A 14,992-nucleotide genomic window follows, 5' to 3' on the forward strand; every position below is an offset into this window, starting at 1 on the left:
CAGTAGGATCTCATATCCAATTAACTTGGAAAAAACCACCAGATTACTAGAGCTATTCCACCACTCTTGCCCTAGGATCATGGTAGGTGCCACATTCAAACTCCAGATGTTATCAGTTGACAATGCAACGTTTGCTGGTGACTGCTAGATATGAGATTCAATGCTTTTTTTTCTGTGGTTTTAATCTATTGCTAAATTGTTGTCTTGCCGTAGTTAAATGACATTGCAGCTACAAATTCTGGGTACAGCAATATGAATGAAGCTTTCTGTTCATGGTCTTCTTCTAGATCAATTAAAATCTATCCTGGAGATTTAAGGGCAAAACAAGACTGCATCTGCCAAAAAAATAAATAAATAGTAAAATGGTTTTCAAAAATTTAGATCAAACCTTTCCTAGTGGGTTATAGTTCTGATAGGTTGGTGGTAACTAAAGAGTAGCTGAACTGCACTTTTTGCTTTAAATGTTGTTAAGTACAGTGGAGTACTGTTTGTCTGCCAGTTGTGTGATGAAGGGTAGAAGGCAATGATACTTCTCTGAGTATTCTCAGATACATATGTAGAACATGCCTTCCTTAAGCCAGTTCTTGAACTATTTAAACAACTTGCCACCTATTTTATCTTCCTCACTTAGCAAACATCATATCCTTAGTCTTTTCAGGTTGCAGAAAGATGCTCAGGTTGCAATACAAAGGGAATGAGAATCTGGAGAACTTGCTTCAATCCTATTGGTATAATAAGGCAAGACCACTTTATCATCCAGGTGTGTTAGCCAATCTAGGCAGGTAACAATAGACACAGATAGTCCTCAATTTATGACCACAATTCAGCCCAAAATTTCCACTGCTAAGTGAGATGGTTGTTAAGTGACTTTTGCCCCATTTTATGACTTTTCTTACCACAGTTGTTAAGTGAATCACTGCAGTTAAGTTAGTATCACTGTTGTTAAATGAATCTGGCTTCCCCATTGAGTTTGCTTGTCAGAAGGTCACAAAAAGTCATCACAGGACCCCAGGACACTGCAATCATTATAAATATGACTCACTTGCCAAGTGTCTGAATTTTGATCATGTAACCAGGGAGATGCTGCAATGGTTGTAAGTGTGAAAAATAGTCATAAATCACTTTTTTCACTGCTGTTGTAACTTCAAACAATCACTAAGCAAACTGTTATAACTGAGAACTAGCTGTACTGCCATCAAGTTAATGCAGAGGCTGTTGGCATATCCCAGTCATCTTACCTATAAGTAGGCTTTTCACGGAATTTACAAATAAATATGAAATAAGTGGCTCTCAAGTGGTATCTCAAGTTTCCTGTAGGCGTAATAATGAAAGGAAGATTTAACATGAGTAAAGACAGCAAACTGTGCTACCCTGGATCTTTGAAAAATGTTTTTCTATTAAATTGTAATATGAATTTCAAATATGAAATCTATTGGAAATTTAATTACAAAATACGATGCTTTAAAAATCAATTTTAAAATTTAAATGAGACGTACAATTTTAAATGGTGTAGAATGTGGTAAAACTTGTGAAATGATGTAGACACTGTACAAAATGTGACATTTTAATGTTCTTCTCAGGCCCTTTTGGACCAATAGAGATGTTGTATGTGTTCAGATTTGATTGGGTTTTCTTATTTCCTGTATTGAATTGCCAAAGGACTCAATTTGGAAAGCAGTTTCTTGCTTTATCTTGAATATTAATCATACCAAACAATATGAAAAGAAATAACTACTTTCATGAAATTTATGGATCAAAAGAAGGAAAAATGATAAAGGCTAATATCTTGTTGATGCCACATTTTCATTTAAATTGACAATGAAATTTATGAATCAATTATTTAAGGAATATTTGGCTATACATCAGTCAACTAATTCTGAATGGTATAATTTTAAGTAGTTTTGTAATTTGCCTCATTAACTGGTTGGTATAATGAAACTAAAATATCAGTAAACAAATAAAATTTAAAATATACTTACTGAATTCAGTTTCAAAAGTAGAAATAGTAGTTTTGGATTAAAATACCATTTCCCCCACATGGAGCTGCATATTAAAATTCTTTTGCAACTGTGAGGCAATTCTATTTCTTCAGTAATTTCAGTTTTTACTTTCTATATTTGACTATTTAGGTAAGATTTATTTTTCTATTTTTGCCCCATGAAGTAGTTATATTAGATATTAGAAAGGCAATATTAGAATTGCAAAGGAGCTTTTTCCTCCCAGAAAAAGTCTATAAAATTAACTTATTTTCCCTTAAAAAACACATTTTCTTTCCAAGGCTTATATGTATGGCCTGAGAAAGTTCCTTTAAACTCTCTAGTGGTTAGGCAAACAAAGAAGGTTTATTCCCTCTCAATTGAAAATACCCAGGTAAGTAAAACACTTTGACTATTCATTTAAATTGGTTTATTGAGACAATGTTGTTGCTCCTTCCTTGTTCTGTTTGATTTAGACTAGTCTGCAGCTACATGTAAGGATTGATGCATACCTACACTGCGAAGGAGTTGATGGGTAAGCATAGGTCGCAGATAATTGCAGACTAGCAACAGCTATGCAATTCTCTCCGAACCACAGATGCATGTGTTGCAGTCTAGTTCTTGCCTTAAAGAGACCAACAACAGGGGTTCATAAACCAATTTAACTGAATAGTCAAGGTTCAAATTACATGGTTGTTCACTCTAATCTTGGTTTTCATTTGCTGTAAACCCATTTGTTGTTTCAAATTGGCCACCTATAATGAATGGAAAGAAAAAAGGGAAAGAAGGGTATTTAGTTCCTACTGCCCACCAGATGCTTCTGCCAACCAGACAACAAACTAGAACAAAGCTCAGTAAAGTAAATGAGTACTCCATTGTAGTTGAACAACTTGACTATGGAGCAAAGCCATTTATACTGAAATATAATCCTACATGTTTCCATGTTAAAATCGAATCAGAGTCAGCTTCACACAGCAATACATGATGTACTGCAGGATGAAATGGGACTGTGAGTAGAGTTATGGGGAAGATAAAGGTTCCGTTAACTAAAAACGTTTGAAATTTAGATTTCTGTTTAAAGTTTTTAAACATATCTGTTTTCCTTTTAGTAGGAAAAATATTTATTTTTAAAAGCCATATATAGAGGATGAGTGAAGTTTGCTGAGGCATAGTGCTTAAATTGTGGTCTTGTACAGATATCTGTTTCTCTGTTTCAACTATATCATAGGATTGTAACAAGAATTTTAAAAGGGAGATACCCCTGCCATGATTTCCTATTTTCTCTTATTCTGATATAGATTTCCTAGTGGGTGGAACCTAATAGATTTATTTGTCTTCCAGATCAACTCCTAAATTTTGATATTGACTGTAAACTCTTGCTGCTGTTAAGTGCCACTGACTGATATTATTGTTTTCCTTATTTAATATCACAGGGGCAGTCAGGACGAGATGGTTACCCGGTAACTTTATTTTGCAACCTTTCCTGCATACTTTTTATTCCTGCTTAATCCATTTTCACTATCTATATTTTATTTGCCCCTTCAAAAGTATCAAACTAATATAACTTCACCCACTTGAACATCTGTTTACTACCTTTAAATCTAGCTGACTTTATTAATACCAGTTCAAGATATTTAATTATTATTCAAAGCACTGTACTTACACTACACTTTATAAAGTTCCCATATGCATAGTATTCCTAGTAATGTTGGTCTAATAAATACATGCTAAATACAGCATCTGAAAGCTATCTTTACAGTAGAATATTAACCCTATTTATTGACTACCATACAAAAGTATTCCTTAAAGTCTCCCTATTACTCAACCATTATTACTGACATTGCCGCTTTCTAGCATATTCCATAATTTATATCCTGAAATATGTTATTTGTTCCTCAGGTAGCACATATGTTGCTAATGTATTCAATTTATGGAATGTATTGAACATTCGTTATGAACACTTATTTGATGTTGGTATGGCATAAATGAAGAAGAATAGGAATCTCCACTGGCTATATCATGTTGTGAGATTTTTAGTTTTTTACTGGTTGATTTTTCAAATTAGCTTTAAGTTCAAATTATATATATTTAGTAATAAAGTCCATGAATTCCAAAGAACTTAGTTCTGAGCAGATCTAATTAAATATATTATAAGTAGCATCATAACACTTCAAAGAGAGAGGGTTTCCATACTGACAATGTTCCTTTTCTTTTCTTCACGGCGTTATATTTCTTCATGCATAGTCATTATTGTGTTGTTGTTTTAAAGGATGAACAATGGCTTACTTCTCCCTTTTTTCGCATCCTATAGATGGCATTATGAGTGTGGGGAAATCATAAGATTAAACAAACGTCTGATAACATTTCTTTAAATCTTTGTATTACAAGCAACAGTGTAAGTGACCCATTGTTGCTGGATTATATCCCCCTCGCTTTGATATCTTTTAGTCAAACACAACTAAAAAGCAGTTAGTGCTGTGAAAATAGCAGAGATTTATTGATGTCTCTTAGTTTAGCTACTACCAAAGGCAAAAAAAGGTGCAATGAATATAACAAACAAATCAGTTGACCAACACTGAGAATTTCCTGTTGTAAAAAGACTTAAATATAGAAATACACAAATATATTGAATTGTATACTCAGTACAAGAAGAACTTTAGATTCAATTTTTTTAGAAGTGCCCATTTTTAGTCCCAATTCCATAAAATACAAAATTCTTAAAAGTCCTAGAATGCACCAAATTTGATACGTAAATTGCTTGATAATAAATTTATAAGCTGACCTTGGTAAGAAAGCAATGCATATTTATGCTTTCTGATACAGTACATTACATTCATTCATAAGTTTACTCTTTGGCATGAAAGCAAATAATAAAGTATTGTTCTTGGCAAATATCAAATGAGATTTTGGACTGGAGCCTAGAAGCAGAATTGAAAAACTCTCAACATAAGTCTTTAACTTCCAGCATGGCTGAAAGTTTTTACCATCTTTTTCTTTTGTACAAAAAGACAAAAGTCCTTTAGTGCATTTCTTGTAAGGGATGGCAATTATTTAATAATTATGGTATTTTCCAAGATGACCACATTTTTTAAATGCTTGATAGATTTTCTGTAACTTGCAGAGGCTCATCAGTAATATTGGAATAATTATTTCATTTTGGGAGCAGCACAAAAAGATATAGCCCTTGGCTTCTCACTGCTTACAAGATAGTACAGAGAGTGGATCATAATTCTATTCCATTTCTTATCTTAGTTCTACTTATACTCTTGCTCCCAATTCAATCAAATTATATCATTACAATCTGCTTATATATCAACTAACATTGATCCTCATGTAAACAGATGCATGTCAAAAAGAAGTCCCTATAACTTATAGGGGCATGTAGCATTGTCTTCACTCTTCATATAGCCCTTGTTACTCCAGTTGTATTTTCAGAGAAGACAATTCCAATTAAATAAAAGTTACCCTTTAGTGAAAATAATATTTCATCATATTGAAAATAAGGGGAAGAAAAGGCAGGGAGGTCTGTAATGCAACTTGCCCATTTAAATAATCTCCCTTGGAAACTTTTACAAATATTTGTTAAAAGAATTGTCCCAACAAATAAGTCCAATCGCATTTGGCTTTCTGAATATAGGAATATTACATAAAAGATACATTTATAAAGCATTAAACCACCACATTTGTTATGGATCCCAGAAGTCTGCAGTTAATCACTTAAACGAATCATCATATATGTTACAATAATCTACCCAAAATATTAATTGTGCTTTGATGTGACTCAGCAAGGGTTACAGCCAAAATGGCAAGTACAGAACAAAATAGGTAAAATATTTTCAAAAAGATGAGTTTTCATGTATGTATGCTTATACATTCAGCATATTGGGGCATGCTGGGATGAAAAATAGGCCTGATACCCTCTGAGGAATTCCTGATGCCAACCAATCCCTTTGGTTATCTTCAAGTTGGGTAGAAACAAAGAAAACTAATAGCAGAAAGAGACATAGTGGTCCATTGAGTCGGTCTTCTAAGTTTTGTTTTGTTTTTTATTTTTGTTGGATGGTGGGCATATGTTTATTCCAAGCATGTTTAAACTCAGTTACTGATGACTGACCCACTTGGATATCTGAGAATGAAAGTCTAGCAGCAGCATCATAGTCTTTGCTTTCTCTACTCTAACTGATAATGAAATAAAAGTGCATATATAATGCATATAGGCTAGCATCCATAGAGAAAGAAGGCTGAGCAAGAGAATTTAGAGACCAAAGAGGAATTTACAAATGGGTCTAAGTCAGGGATGCCATCTCAAGGCCCGGGGGCTGGATCTGGCCAATGGAGTGCTTAGATCTGGCCTGCGGGACCAACCTGGAAACATCAAAGGACCGGCCCGTGGTGCCTCTGCTAGTGAAAATGGAGCTTGGTGTATGTGTGCATTTTTGCTGGCAGAGGGCTATCAAAACAAACTAAAAACAAAACAAAAGGAGAAATGTTTCCCCTTTTGCATTTGAGCATCCAAGTAGGGTCAGGAAATGAGAAAGGGAAAGAGGAAAGAAAAAGAAAAAGAAAGGAAGAGGGGAAGAGAGCATGGAAGAAAAAGAAGGAAAGATGGAAAGAAGAAGAAAAGAGAATGAAGAGGGAAGGAAAAAGAAGAAAGGGAAGGAAGGAAGGAAGGAAGGAAGGAAGGAAGGAAGGAAGGAAGGAAGGAAGGAAGGAAGGAAGGAAGGAAGGAAGGCAGGCAAAGTTTTCAATGTTCCCTGCCAGCTTCCCATAGGGAAATTCAGTGGGGAAGCTGGCAGGAAATTGAAAGTTGCTCTTGCTCCCACTGCTTTTTTGCCCACATGTGCTCATTCTGTTTCTCTGTTTATAGTATAAGGAGATTATAATGAGAGTGAGGGAGGGTCTCAGGGAAGTCCTGCCTTAGCACTTGGCCACCACAGGTGCCCCTGACATGAGTTCTGTGTCAGACCCACCATGGCCATGGCCATGCCCTTGCCATGCCCCACAGGCCCCCCCAGCCTTCTGAGATCAAACACAACCCTGATGCAGCCCTCAATGAAATTGAGTTTGATACCCCTGGTCTGAGTGAATGGGTCAAATAAGAAAGAAAAGCTTAAGAAACCAAATGAATGAAAATGAAATTAGCCCGCAGTTCTGACCTACAATGCTTGTGGCATAATTGAATTCCTACCTCATTCATAAGTTTCAAATAGCATCAGAATATATTGCTTACAGATGTAACACATATATGGACAATTATAATGAAATATGGCCATCCTCAATTGAAATTTTTGTGTAAAAGGCCAAAGGCAGGCAAGCAAATTTAAAATATTTCTACCTGAAAAATATCTGGCATGTATCTGCAAAAATGTCAGAAGATTAAAGTAACAAGTAGGCACACTTTTCTGATGAGTGGGGATGAAGACTTAACAGATCACAAAAAGAGGGTACTACAGAAGGTCTTGACAGGAAGATAATCAAACAAAGGAGCAAGCCCAGTGATGGAAACAATAAACAGAAGCAACTGATGTAGAAAATACTCTGCACTGCTGAAACGTTGAAACTTCTTTCTGACCATTGTTGAGGAAGCAAGTTCTAAGTCTTCAGGGGAAGAACAGACACAGAAATAGGATGATATATTCCTACACAGGGGATGTGGCTGTGCTCTGCAACAAGATTAAAGGACAATTTCTGGTAGTTGATAAATAGTTGGCTGAATGCTAGGAACATAGATCAGGAAAGCAACACCCAAGATTTATCTAAAGCATTGATAGTTATTCCTTCTTACGAATCCGTGTTTGGACAAATGGTACTGCAAACCAAAGGGATGCCATGATTTTTGAGGCTCAAGAAAGAACACCTTTCAATCTCCGGTTGGAGGATCGAATGATGCAAGTAGTGGATTAAGTAGATGATCCCAACTGGAGAGATTTTGTTTCTAGGACTGTAGCCTGTGTTATCTGTACAGTAGACTGCTGCCACAGAATGGACACCTCATTATGACTAGAAAAAAATGAGTCCAGCCAACTAATCTTAACTTATTATTTATATATTATAGAGGCCTCCCAACTCCAAAGGATTCTAGGCAGTTTACATTTTAAAAACAGAAGACAATAGTGACAAGCAAATTGAGTTTTGGTCGCCATGATGTAAAAAGATGTTGAGGCTCTAGAAAGAGTGCAGAGAACAGCAACAAAGATGATTAGGGGACTGGAGGCTAAAACATATGAAGAACGGTTGCAGGAAATGGATATGTCTAGTTTAATGAAAAGAAGGACTAGGGGAGACATGATAGCAGTGTTCCGATATCTCAGGGGCTGCCACAAAGAAGAGAGAGTCAAACTATTCTCCAAAGCACCTGAGGGTAGAACAAGAAGCAATGGGTGGAAACTAATCAAGGAGAGAAGCAACTTAGAAATAAGGAGAAATTTCCTGACAGTTAGAACAATTAATAAGTGGAACAACTTGCCTGCAGAAGTTGTGAATGCTTCAACACTGGAAATTTTTAAGAAGATGTTGGATAACCATTTGTCTGAAGTGGTGTAGGGTTTCCTGCCTGGGCAGGGGGTTGGAATAGAAGACCTCCAAGGTCCCTTCCAACTCTGTTATTCTATTCTATTCTATTCTATTCTAATTTGTATTTGTCCAGAAAATAAAATAACATATAGCAATAAGGAAAATAACTTCCAATCTAACCCATGATCTGGGAGAGCAGCCAGGTTTTCAAGGATTTTCAGAACATCATCAGGGTGGGACCCACATGGCTCTCTGGTGAGTGTGAACACCGGAGTTTCAAACTGAGTCTGTACCAATTGGAAACTTATTGGAAACAATAAGTAAGAACACCTATTAAATAGTTATATGCTGCAGAAGGAAAAGGGAATGTGTCATAGCATGATTATTGGTCTTTTTACAGCTGAGTGTGTGTTTGTTACTTTTAGCAGAACAATTGTTTCTCAAAGACAGAAACCATGGAGGCGTTTTTTGATTCCTATATACAAGTATATTTGCAAGAATTAGAGGAAAACTGAACTATTTATCAGATTTTTAAATAGAATGTCTTTTCCTCTCTCTTACTCTTTCCTTACCTCTTTCCCAGAGCTATTGCTTCCTAGGATACTGCACTAAGCTGGTGATGAACTGGCTGAATGAAATTTCTTTGAGAAATTGTGGGTAATGGGTGAAGTGCCAGATGTTTTGAGAAGAGCAAATGACTTTATCTTCAAACCCAGGAAAAGACAAAATCCAGACCATTGGATCAAACCAGACTTTGACATGTAGTTAAATTCCTGAGTAGATCATAAGGAGATCAGCCTCCTTGAAAATGATGTGGTGAGCTAGCACTGAAGATGTTACCTAGGTAGGTGACAAAAACATCTGCAAGCAAACAACCAGGCTCAGACAGAATCAAGGACTCCCCACAAGTAGTAATTACTAAAAATCAGCACTGATTTTTTCAAGAACAAGTTTTATGAATCTTATCCTATTCAGGTAAAATATTTTCATTTCAGCAAAGCATTTGACAATGACATTTTGTGACATTTTGATGAATAAACTAATATAAGTGTAAGTTTGAAGGAATTCGGAGTCTTTAGCCTTAGGAACAAAAGACTGAGTGAAGATAAGATAGCGCTCTTCAAGTACTTAGAATGGTGTCATACAAAAGACGTCAAGACATGTTCCCTGTTGTTGTAAAGCACAGAATACAAAACCGTAAAATTAAGTTACAAGAAGATAATGCCAATTGAACGTTAAGTGAAAAATAATAAGCATTGAGGGCAATGTTTGGAAATCAATAAACAAAAAAGAACATAGGTTCCCCTTCACTGAATATGTTCAGGGATAGTCCAATGTGTCATTAGAGGATTCTTTAGTTTAGATTCCTGAATGAACAGGAAATTGGGCTCTGTATCCTAAATATCCCTCCCAATTCCATTATTCATTTGTTTCCTCTAAGGAAGGTTGCACAATGTAGTAGGATATGCTATCTCATAATGTAAGAAAACTGCTAATAAAGCATGCCATGACCTTGTATTTAGTCAAACTGGTGTTCTTAGATCTCTGAGATTTTATTTGCTTTGCTTTGTCATTTAAATTTGCATATTTATTGTTTTGAAATATGGGTACAGTTAATTTACTTCTTTTAAGGCTTAGGAAAAAAGTTTGATGGTATAAAGAAATGTATTTGTGAGCAATATGTTCCAATGATTGTAGAGACGGCATTAGGAATTCCTCTAAAGAATTAATTTCATATAAAAGGATGGCATCAGTTGGATCCAATCAGGTTAGCTGCCTGTTTCAAGCTGATATGAAAAGGTGTGTTCGTATTTTTAAAACATGTACATGGAGAACATGTAGCCCTCAAAAGAATATTGAATTATAGCTCATAGCAGCCTTAGGCAGCCAACTGAGGATTATAGGGGATTACAGTTGAACAACATCTGGCAGATCGCTGGTTCTCCACCCCTGTTTTACAATTCACATTGCCTAAGGCTTCAGCAGTTCAATAAGATGAGCTAAGATAATCAACTTGATGTCCTCCAGATGCATTGAATTGTAAACCCTGTATGCCCAGGCAGCCTGGCCAAAAGTCATAGATGGAACTGTAGTCCAAAGTACTTGGAGATACTAGATTGCCGGACAGAAGAATATTTTGGAAAATAATTATGTCCATCTGTGCCTTCAAGTGGGTGGCTGCAGAACTTCTCATTTAGTATACATGGCATTCAAGTCATTTTCTCTAATGGCAGTGAAGTATAGAATCCTAAGTACTATTTTTATAGTATAAAAAGAATCCTGTAATTGAGGGCCAAATTGAATGTGACCTTAAATGAAGCTAATAATTATATATGTATTTGTGTATTTAAAACATTTAGGTGGAAAATGTGGATGAAGGGATCCAGATCAGGAGCCAGAAAGAAAAAGGAAAATATATTAAATCTTTCCATTTCCCAATTTCCAGTTTATATCTCCTGCCCCCTAGTGACTAATCAGGCCACCTTCATTCAGATCTTAATGTCCATGGAGATTCTCAATCATCCAGGTCATGGCTGTCCCAAAGGTGTTTTGAGTAACTGGACCTTCTTTGTTTTTTCCTTGAAAATTGAAGAAGCTTGTTCAGTTTATTCAGATCTATTATCTCCCTATTTGTTCTCTTTATTTCATAGACAACATTTTCATTTCATTTCATTTATCCATATACTTTATCATATTTTTGTTGTTGTTCCAAGTCTCAGTCTTCCATATGCAATGGTTATCACCAATGAAGCAATAGATTCTGACCTCATATTACTACCTTTGGTGGACATGCCCAGCGGTGAAGGAATTTTGGGCGAAAATCAAAAAATGGTTGGAGAAAATAATAGGAAAATCGGTGAAGGGAAAACCAGAGACCTAACATTTTTTAAATAAATAGAAAAGGTATAGACTAGATTACCAGCTTCACTCACATTCATACTACATGCAGTATTTTCTTAATACAATCTAATTTATCGCAGTATACATTTGCTTTATTGTCCCCAACACAAGGGGCTTCAGAAATTCAGAAACTTTATTGTTGTTCTAAATTACTTTGTTCTTTGATTTGTTTTGGAGCATCAGCCAGGTTCTTTATCCATTTTTTTGGATATGTTTTCTCCTATTAGAACCAGAAGTCAGTTCAAGGCATGAGTTAAAAAACAATAAAAACACTATAGTAACAGTAACAGAGTTGGAAGGGATCTTTGAGGTCATCTAGTCCAACCCCCTGCTCACGCAGACCTATACTAGGGATTCAAACCGCTGACCTTTCTGATCGACAACTCAGTGTCTTTGCCACTGAGCCATCTTGCCATGACAAATGTAATCCTTGATCCCTTACCACTAATCTTCCTTCCCAAAGTAATAATCAAAAAGAAACTATTATGAGTTCATTTTTCCTGGAGTCTGCCATCTAAAGTAGAACTTCCCATTGCTGTATATCAGATTTTACCTGGAATTCAGCTGCAGTTTCAATAACTAGCTAATAGCAGAGGCTTCATAAACAGTTATATATCTATATCATCTACATCATCTATATCTATATCTATCTATCTCAGGCAACTGCAGTGTGTGTGTGTGTGTGTGTGTGTGTGTGTGTGTGTGTGTGTATAAAGATATTTATGCCAGTTTCAGAGTTGGTCTTGTCCTTTTACTCTTTTACCCTTTTACTCCAGTGGACTTTTGAGTGTTCTTTTCCAGGCCTTGAGCGTCAGAGACACCTGTTCCATGTTTATATAACACTTCTGTCTGATCTGAACATTATCCTCTCTTGCTAGCTTCAGCTCTTAGTTTCACAGCAATGCTCTGGGAACGATTCAAGATAGTGGAAATGATCGCTAACCAAAAATGGCTGTTTAATAATAATATTTTTTTAAAAAAGAGCTACTCTTATTTCCTTATTTTTCCCATTATTATTTTTTTTGCCAGAGAATAAATATTAGTTAATTAAAGTTACTTCCTGTGCAGCACAGAGAAACTAGGATGCTGCTGAAGTAAAATTTTGATTCTTAAATAATTGTGATTCTTAAGTAAGATATATATATGTTGTATTCTATAATATAAAGAATCATAACAACAATAAAAAATTTAACATTTTTCCCAGCATTAACTCCTTGCTTCCTTGTAAGAATGAACTGAGAATTCAATTCATGGATTTTTTTTCTTGTAGAGAAACGTTTTAGAAGATTTTTTTTTTTTTGTATGGAAGATTTAACTTTTTTAAAAAAAATTGTTTGACAATATCTATCTTAAATGATATGTGGAAATAATTCTAGACTATCCTGTTTCTTGAATGCCAGAAAAATTAAACAGATCCATATGGAATGAAGAGACATGGACAGCCTAGGCTTTTTCTTTTCATTTTCCACTGTAGAACTCCCAACTCTCTCGCTAGCTAGAGCACAATCCCACTTTTGTCCTTGAGTTCAGTTAGGTTGGGTGTGTCATACACAACAACAACATGTTGTGATTCAAGGCATTTTTTTAGCCATCAAAAACAATGCCATTCCTAATTGCATTGAACTTTCTTTTTAATTAGTGTTTTCTTTTTTTAATTTTATTTTTGGTTCCTTTATAGAGGAACCTTTGTTTCATTTCAATCTAAAGCTGAAAATGAAAAAAAGCAACCAACTTGGAAGAGAAAAAAGAAACCGACTGTGCTTCTTTTTATAACTACATTTATGAGCAGAGCTTTTGTCAAGTAGAGTTAAAGTCATTCTCTATTCCATCCTCATTGCTGATTGTCAAATATACTAAGTGTTTTGTTTCCCAAGGTACATGCAAAACATTGAGCAGTTTAAAATGTTTTCCTTCTGTTTATGAATCCTGTAGAAATACTTTTAATTAACCTGATTGTCTGATTGGATTTTAATTATAGAGAATTAGGTTAGAAGGTTAGCGACCTTGCTTGCTCCTGTCTGTCCCTGGAGGAAAAAAACATTTGAGTTTAATTTACTGGTTTTTTGGCATTCATGCACAGTTTGATGACTATCTAGACAGTGACTCTGTGTCTAAAAATTTGTCCAGTCCTTTAAGATCTGTGCTTCAGATGTGCAAAACCTAGAAATATTGGGAATCGTAGTATCATTGTCATAAGAATCGTGACAATTAGATTTAAGTTTGACAAAAAAAGCAAAACAGTAGAAAATCCAGTTGGATTAGATCATGGGAAGTACAGTAACTGTTCCACTCTACTCTACCTAGATCAGACCCTGCTTAGAGTACTGTATCCATTCTGGGTAGCTTAGTTCAAAAAAGGACACTGACAAATTCTAGGAAGTTTGGAAGACAGCTATCAAGGTGATCAAAGTTTGATGAGAAACAGTTGAAGGGTCTAGGCATGTTTAGCTGGTAAGGCTGAGGTAAGGTAAGGGAAGATATGATAGCTATATTCAAATATCTGAAAAGTTGTCACTCAGTAGGGAGATTGCTCATTACTCCTGAGGACTGGACATGAACCAGTGGGTTAATGGTACAAAGAAAGAAGTTCAGGTTAAATATCAGAGAAATTTCCTGAGTTTATGAACTGTTGGGCAATGGTTGTCCCATGAAGTGGCGAATTCATGTCGAAGTCTCCCAATAAAGGTTGGGCTGTCAGAGATGCTCTAGAGGACCCTGCACTGAGAAGGGGGGTGAATTAGATTATTACTTTGGCACCTGTCAACTCTGGCATTCTCTGATCTACAAGGAATGGCCCTTCTGACTGTACTAATAATACCTGGATAGCTATGTGCAGGTAGACTTGACCTTGTCCCCTGGCAAGCACCTACAGTAATTACTTTCTTGGCTACTACAGCTCAATAGCCCAGCTATTTTGGGAAGGCAAAATGGAAGTATTTGAAAAAGCAAAAACAGGAACAGGAGCAGCAACGGTTTTTTGTTTGTTCCAGGTTAGGACTTCTTTTGATGCCTCAAAAGTTTGTTCCTCTTACAAAATCTTGATATTTTTGTAAAATTAAGTCATTGTTAAGATTTATCTTACAGCCATGGTTTTAGAGATTCTTTTGAGTTTGGGAAACACTGATGTTTCAAGGGTTCAGTTATACGTAACATTGTTTTTACTTTCTTTTAATGAATAGAGAAAATTTAAGAGGAACATCTGGGATCTTGAAATGCTATTGCAGGGGATGGCATGAAGGATATACCAGATTGGCATTTCTTTCTCCTCCCATTGCTCTAATGAAGTGTTTCTCAACCTTGGGCACCTGAAGATATGTGAACTTCAACTTCCATGGCTGGTTCAGGAATTCTGGGAATTGAAGTCTGCACATCTTCAAGTGCTCAATATTGAAACACTGCTCTAAAGGCTAGGCAGGATTTCTTATTTTCTGATCATCAGATACCTAAGAAACCTAGGTAGTACTCAAAACAGCTTTGTACTTCAGGCAGAAGGACTGCATTCCGCATCATTTGCCAGAAGTGTTCCTATAGGTAAAATGATACTTAACCAGTATATTATTTCTGTACCTAATAAAAAGCTCAACATTTAGAATAGTGCGCTA

General features: G+C 35.7%; 1 protein-coding gene across 1 annotated transcript in view; it reads left to right on the top strand.

The window, feature by feature from the left end:
• COL23A1 (collagen type XXIII alpha 1 chain) overlaps window positions 1–14,992 on the top strand; it is a 285,667-nt gene that overhangs the window by 194,969 nt on the left and 75,706 nt on the right. Inside the window, exon 5 of the mRNA XM_070937268.1 lies at window positions 3,410–3,436. Within this exon, the coding sequence (XP_070793369.1) occupies window positions 3,410–3,436 (27 nt within the window). The remainder of the gene's footprint in view (window positions 1–3,409; window positions 3,437–14,992) is intronic.

Source organism: Pituophis catenifer, unplaced genomic scaffold, assembly GCF_029215685.1.
Source record: "Pituophis catenifer annectens isolate HBS135680 unplaced genomic scaffold, rPitCat1.0.hap2 SCAF_2, whole genome shotgun sequence".
Classification (NCBI taxonomy): domain Eukaryota; kingdom Metazoa; phylum Chordata; class Lepidosauria; order Squamata; family Colubridae; genus Pituophis; species Pituophis catenifer.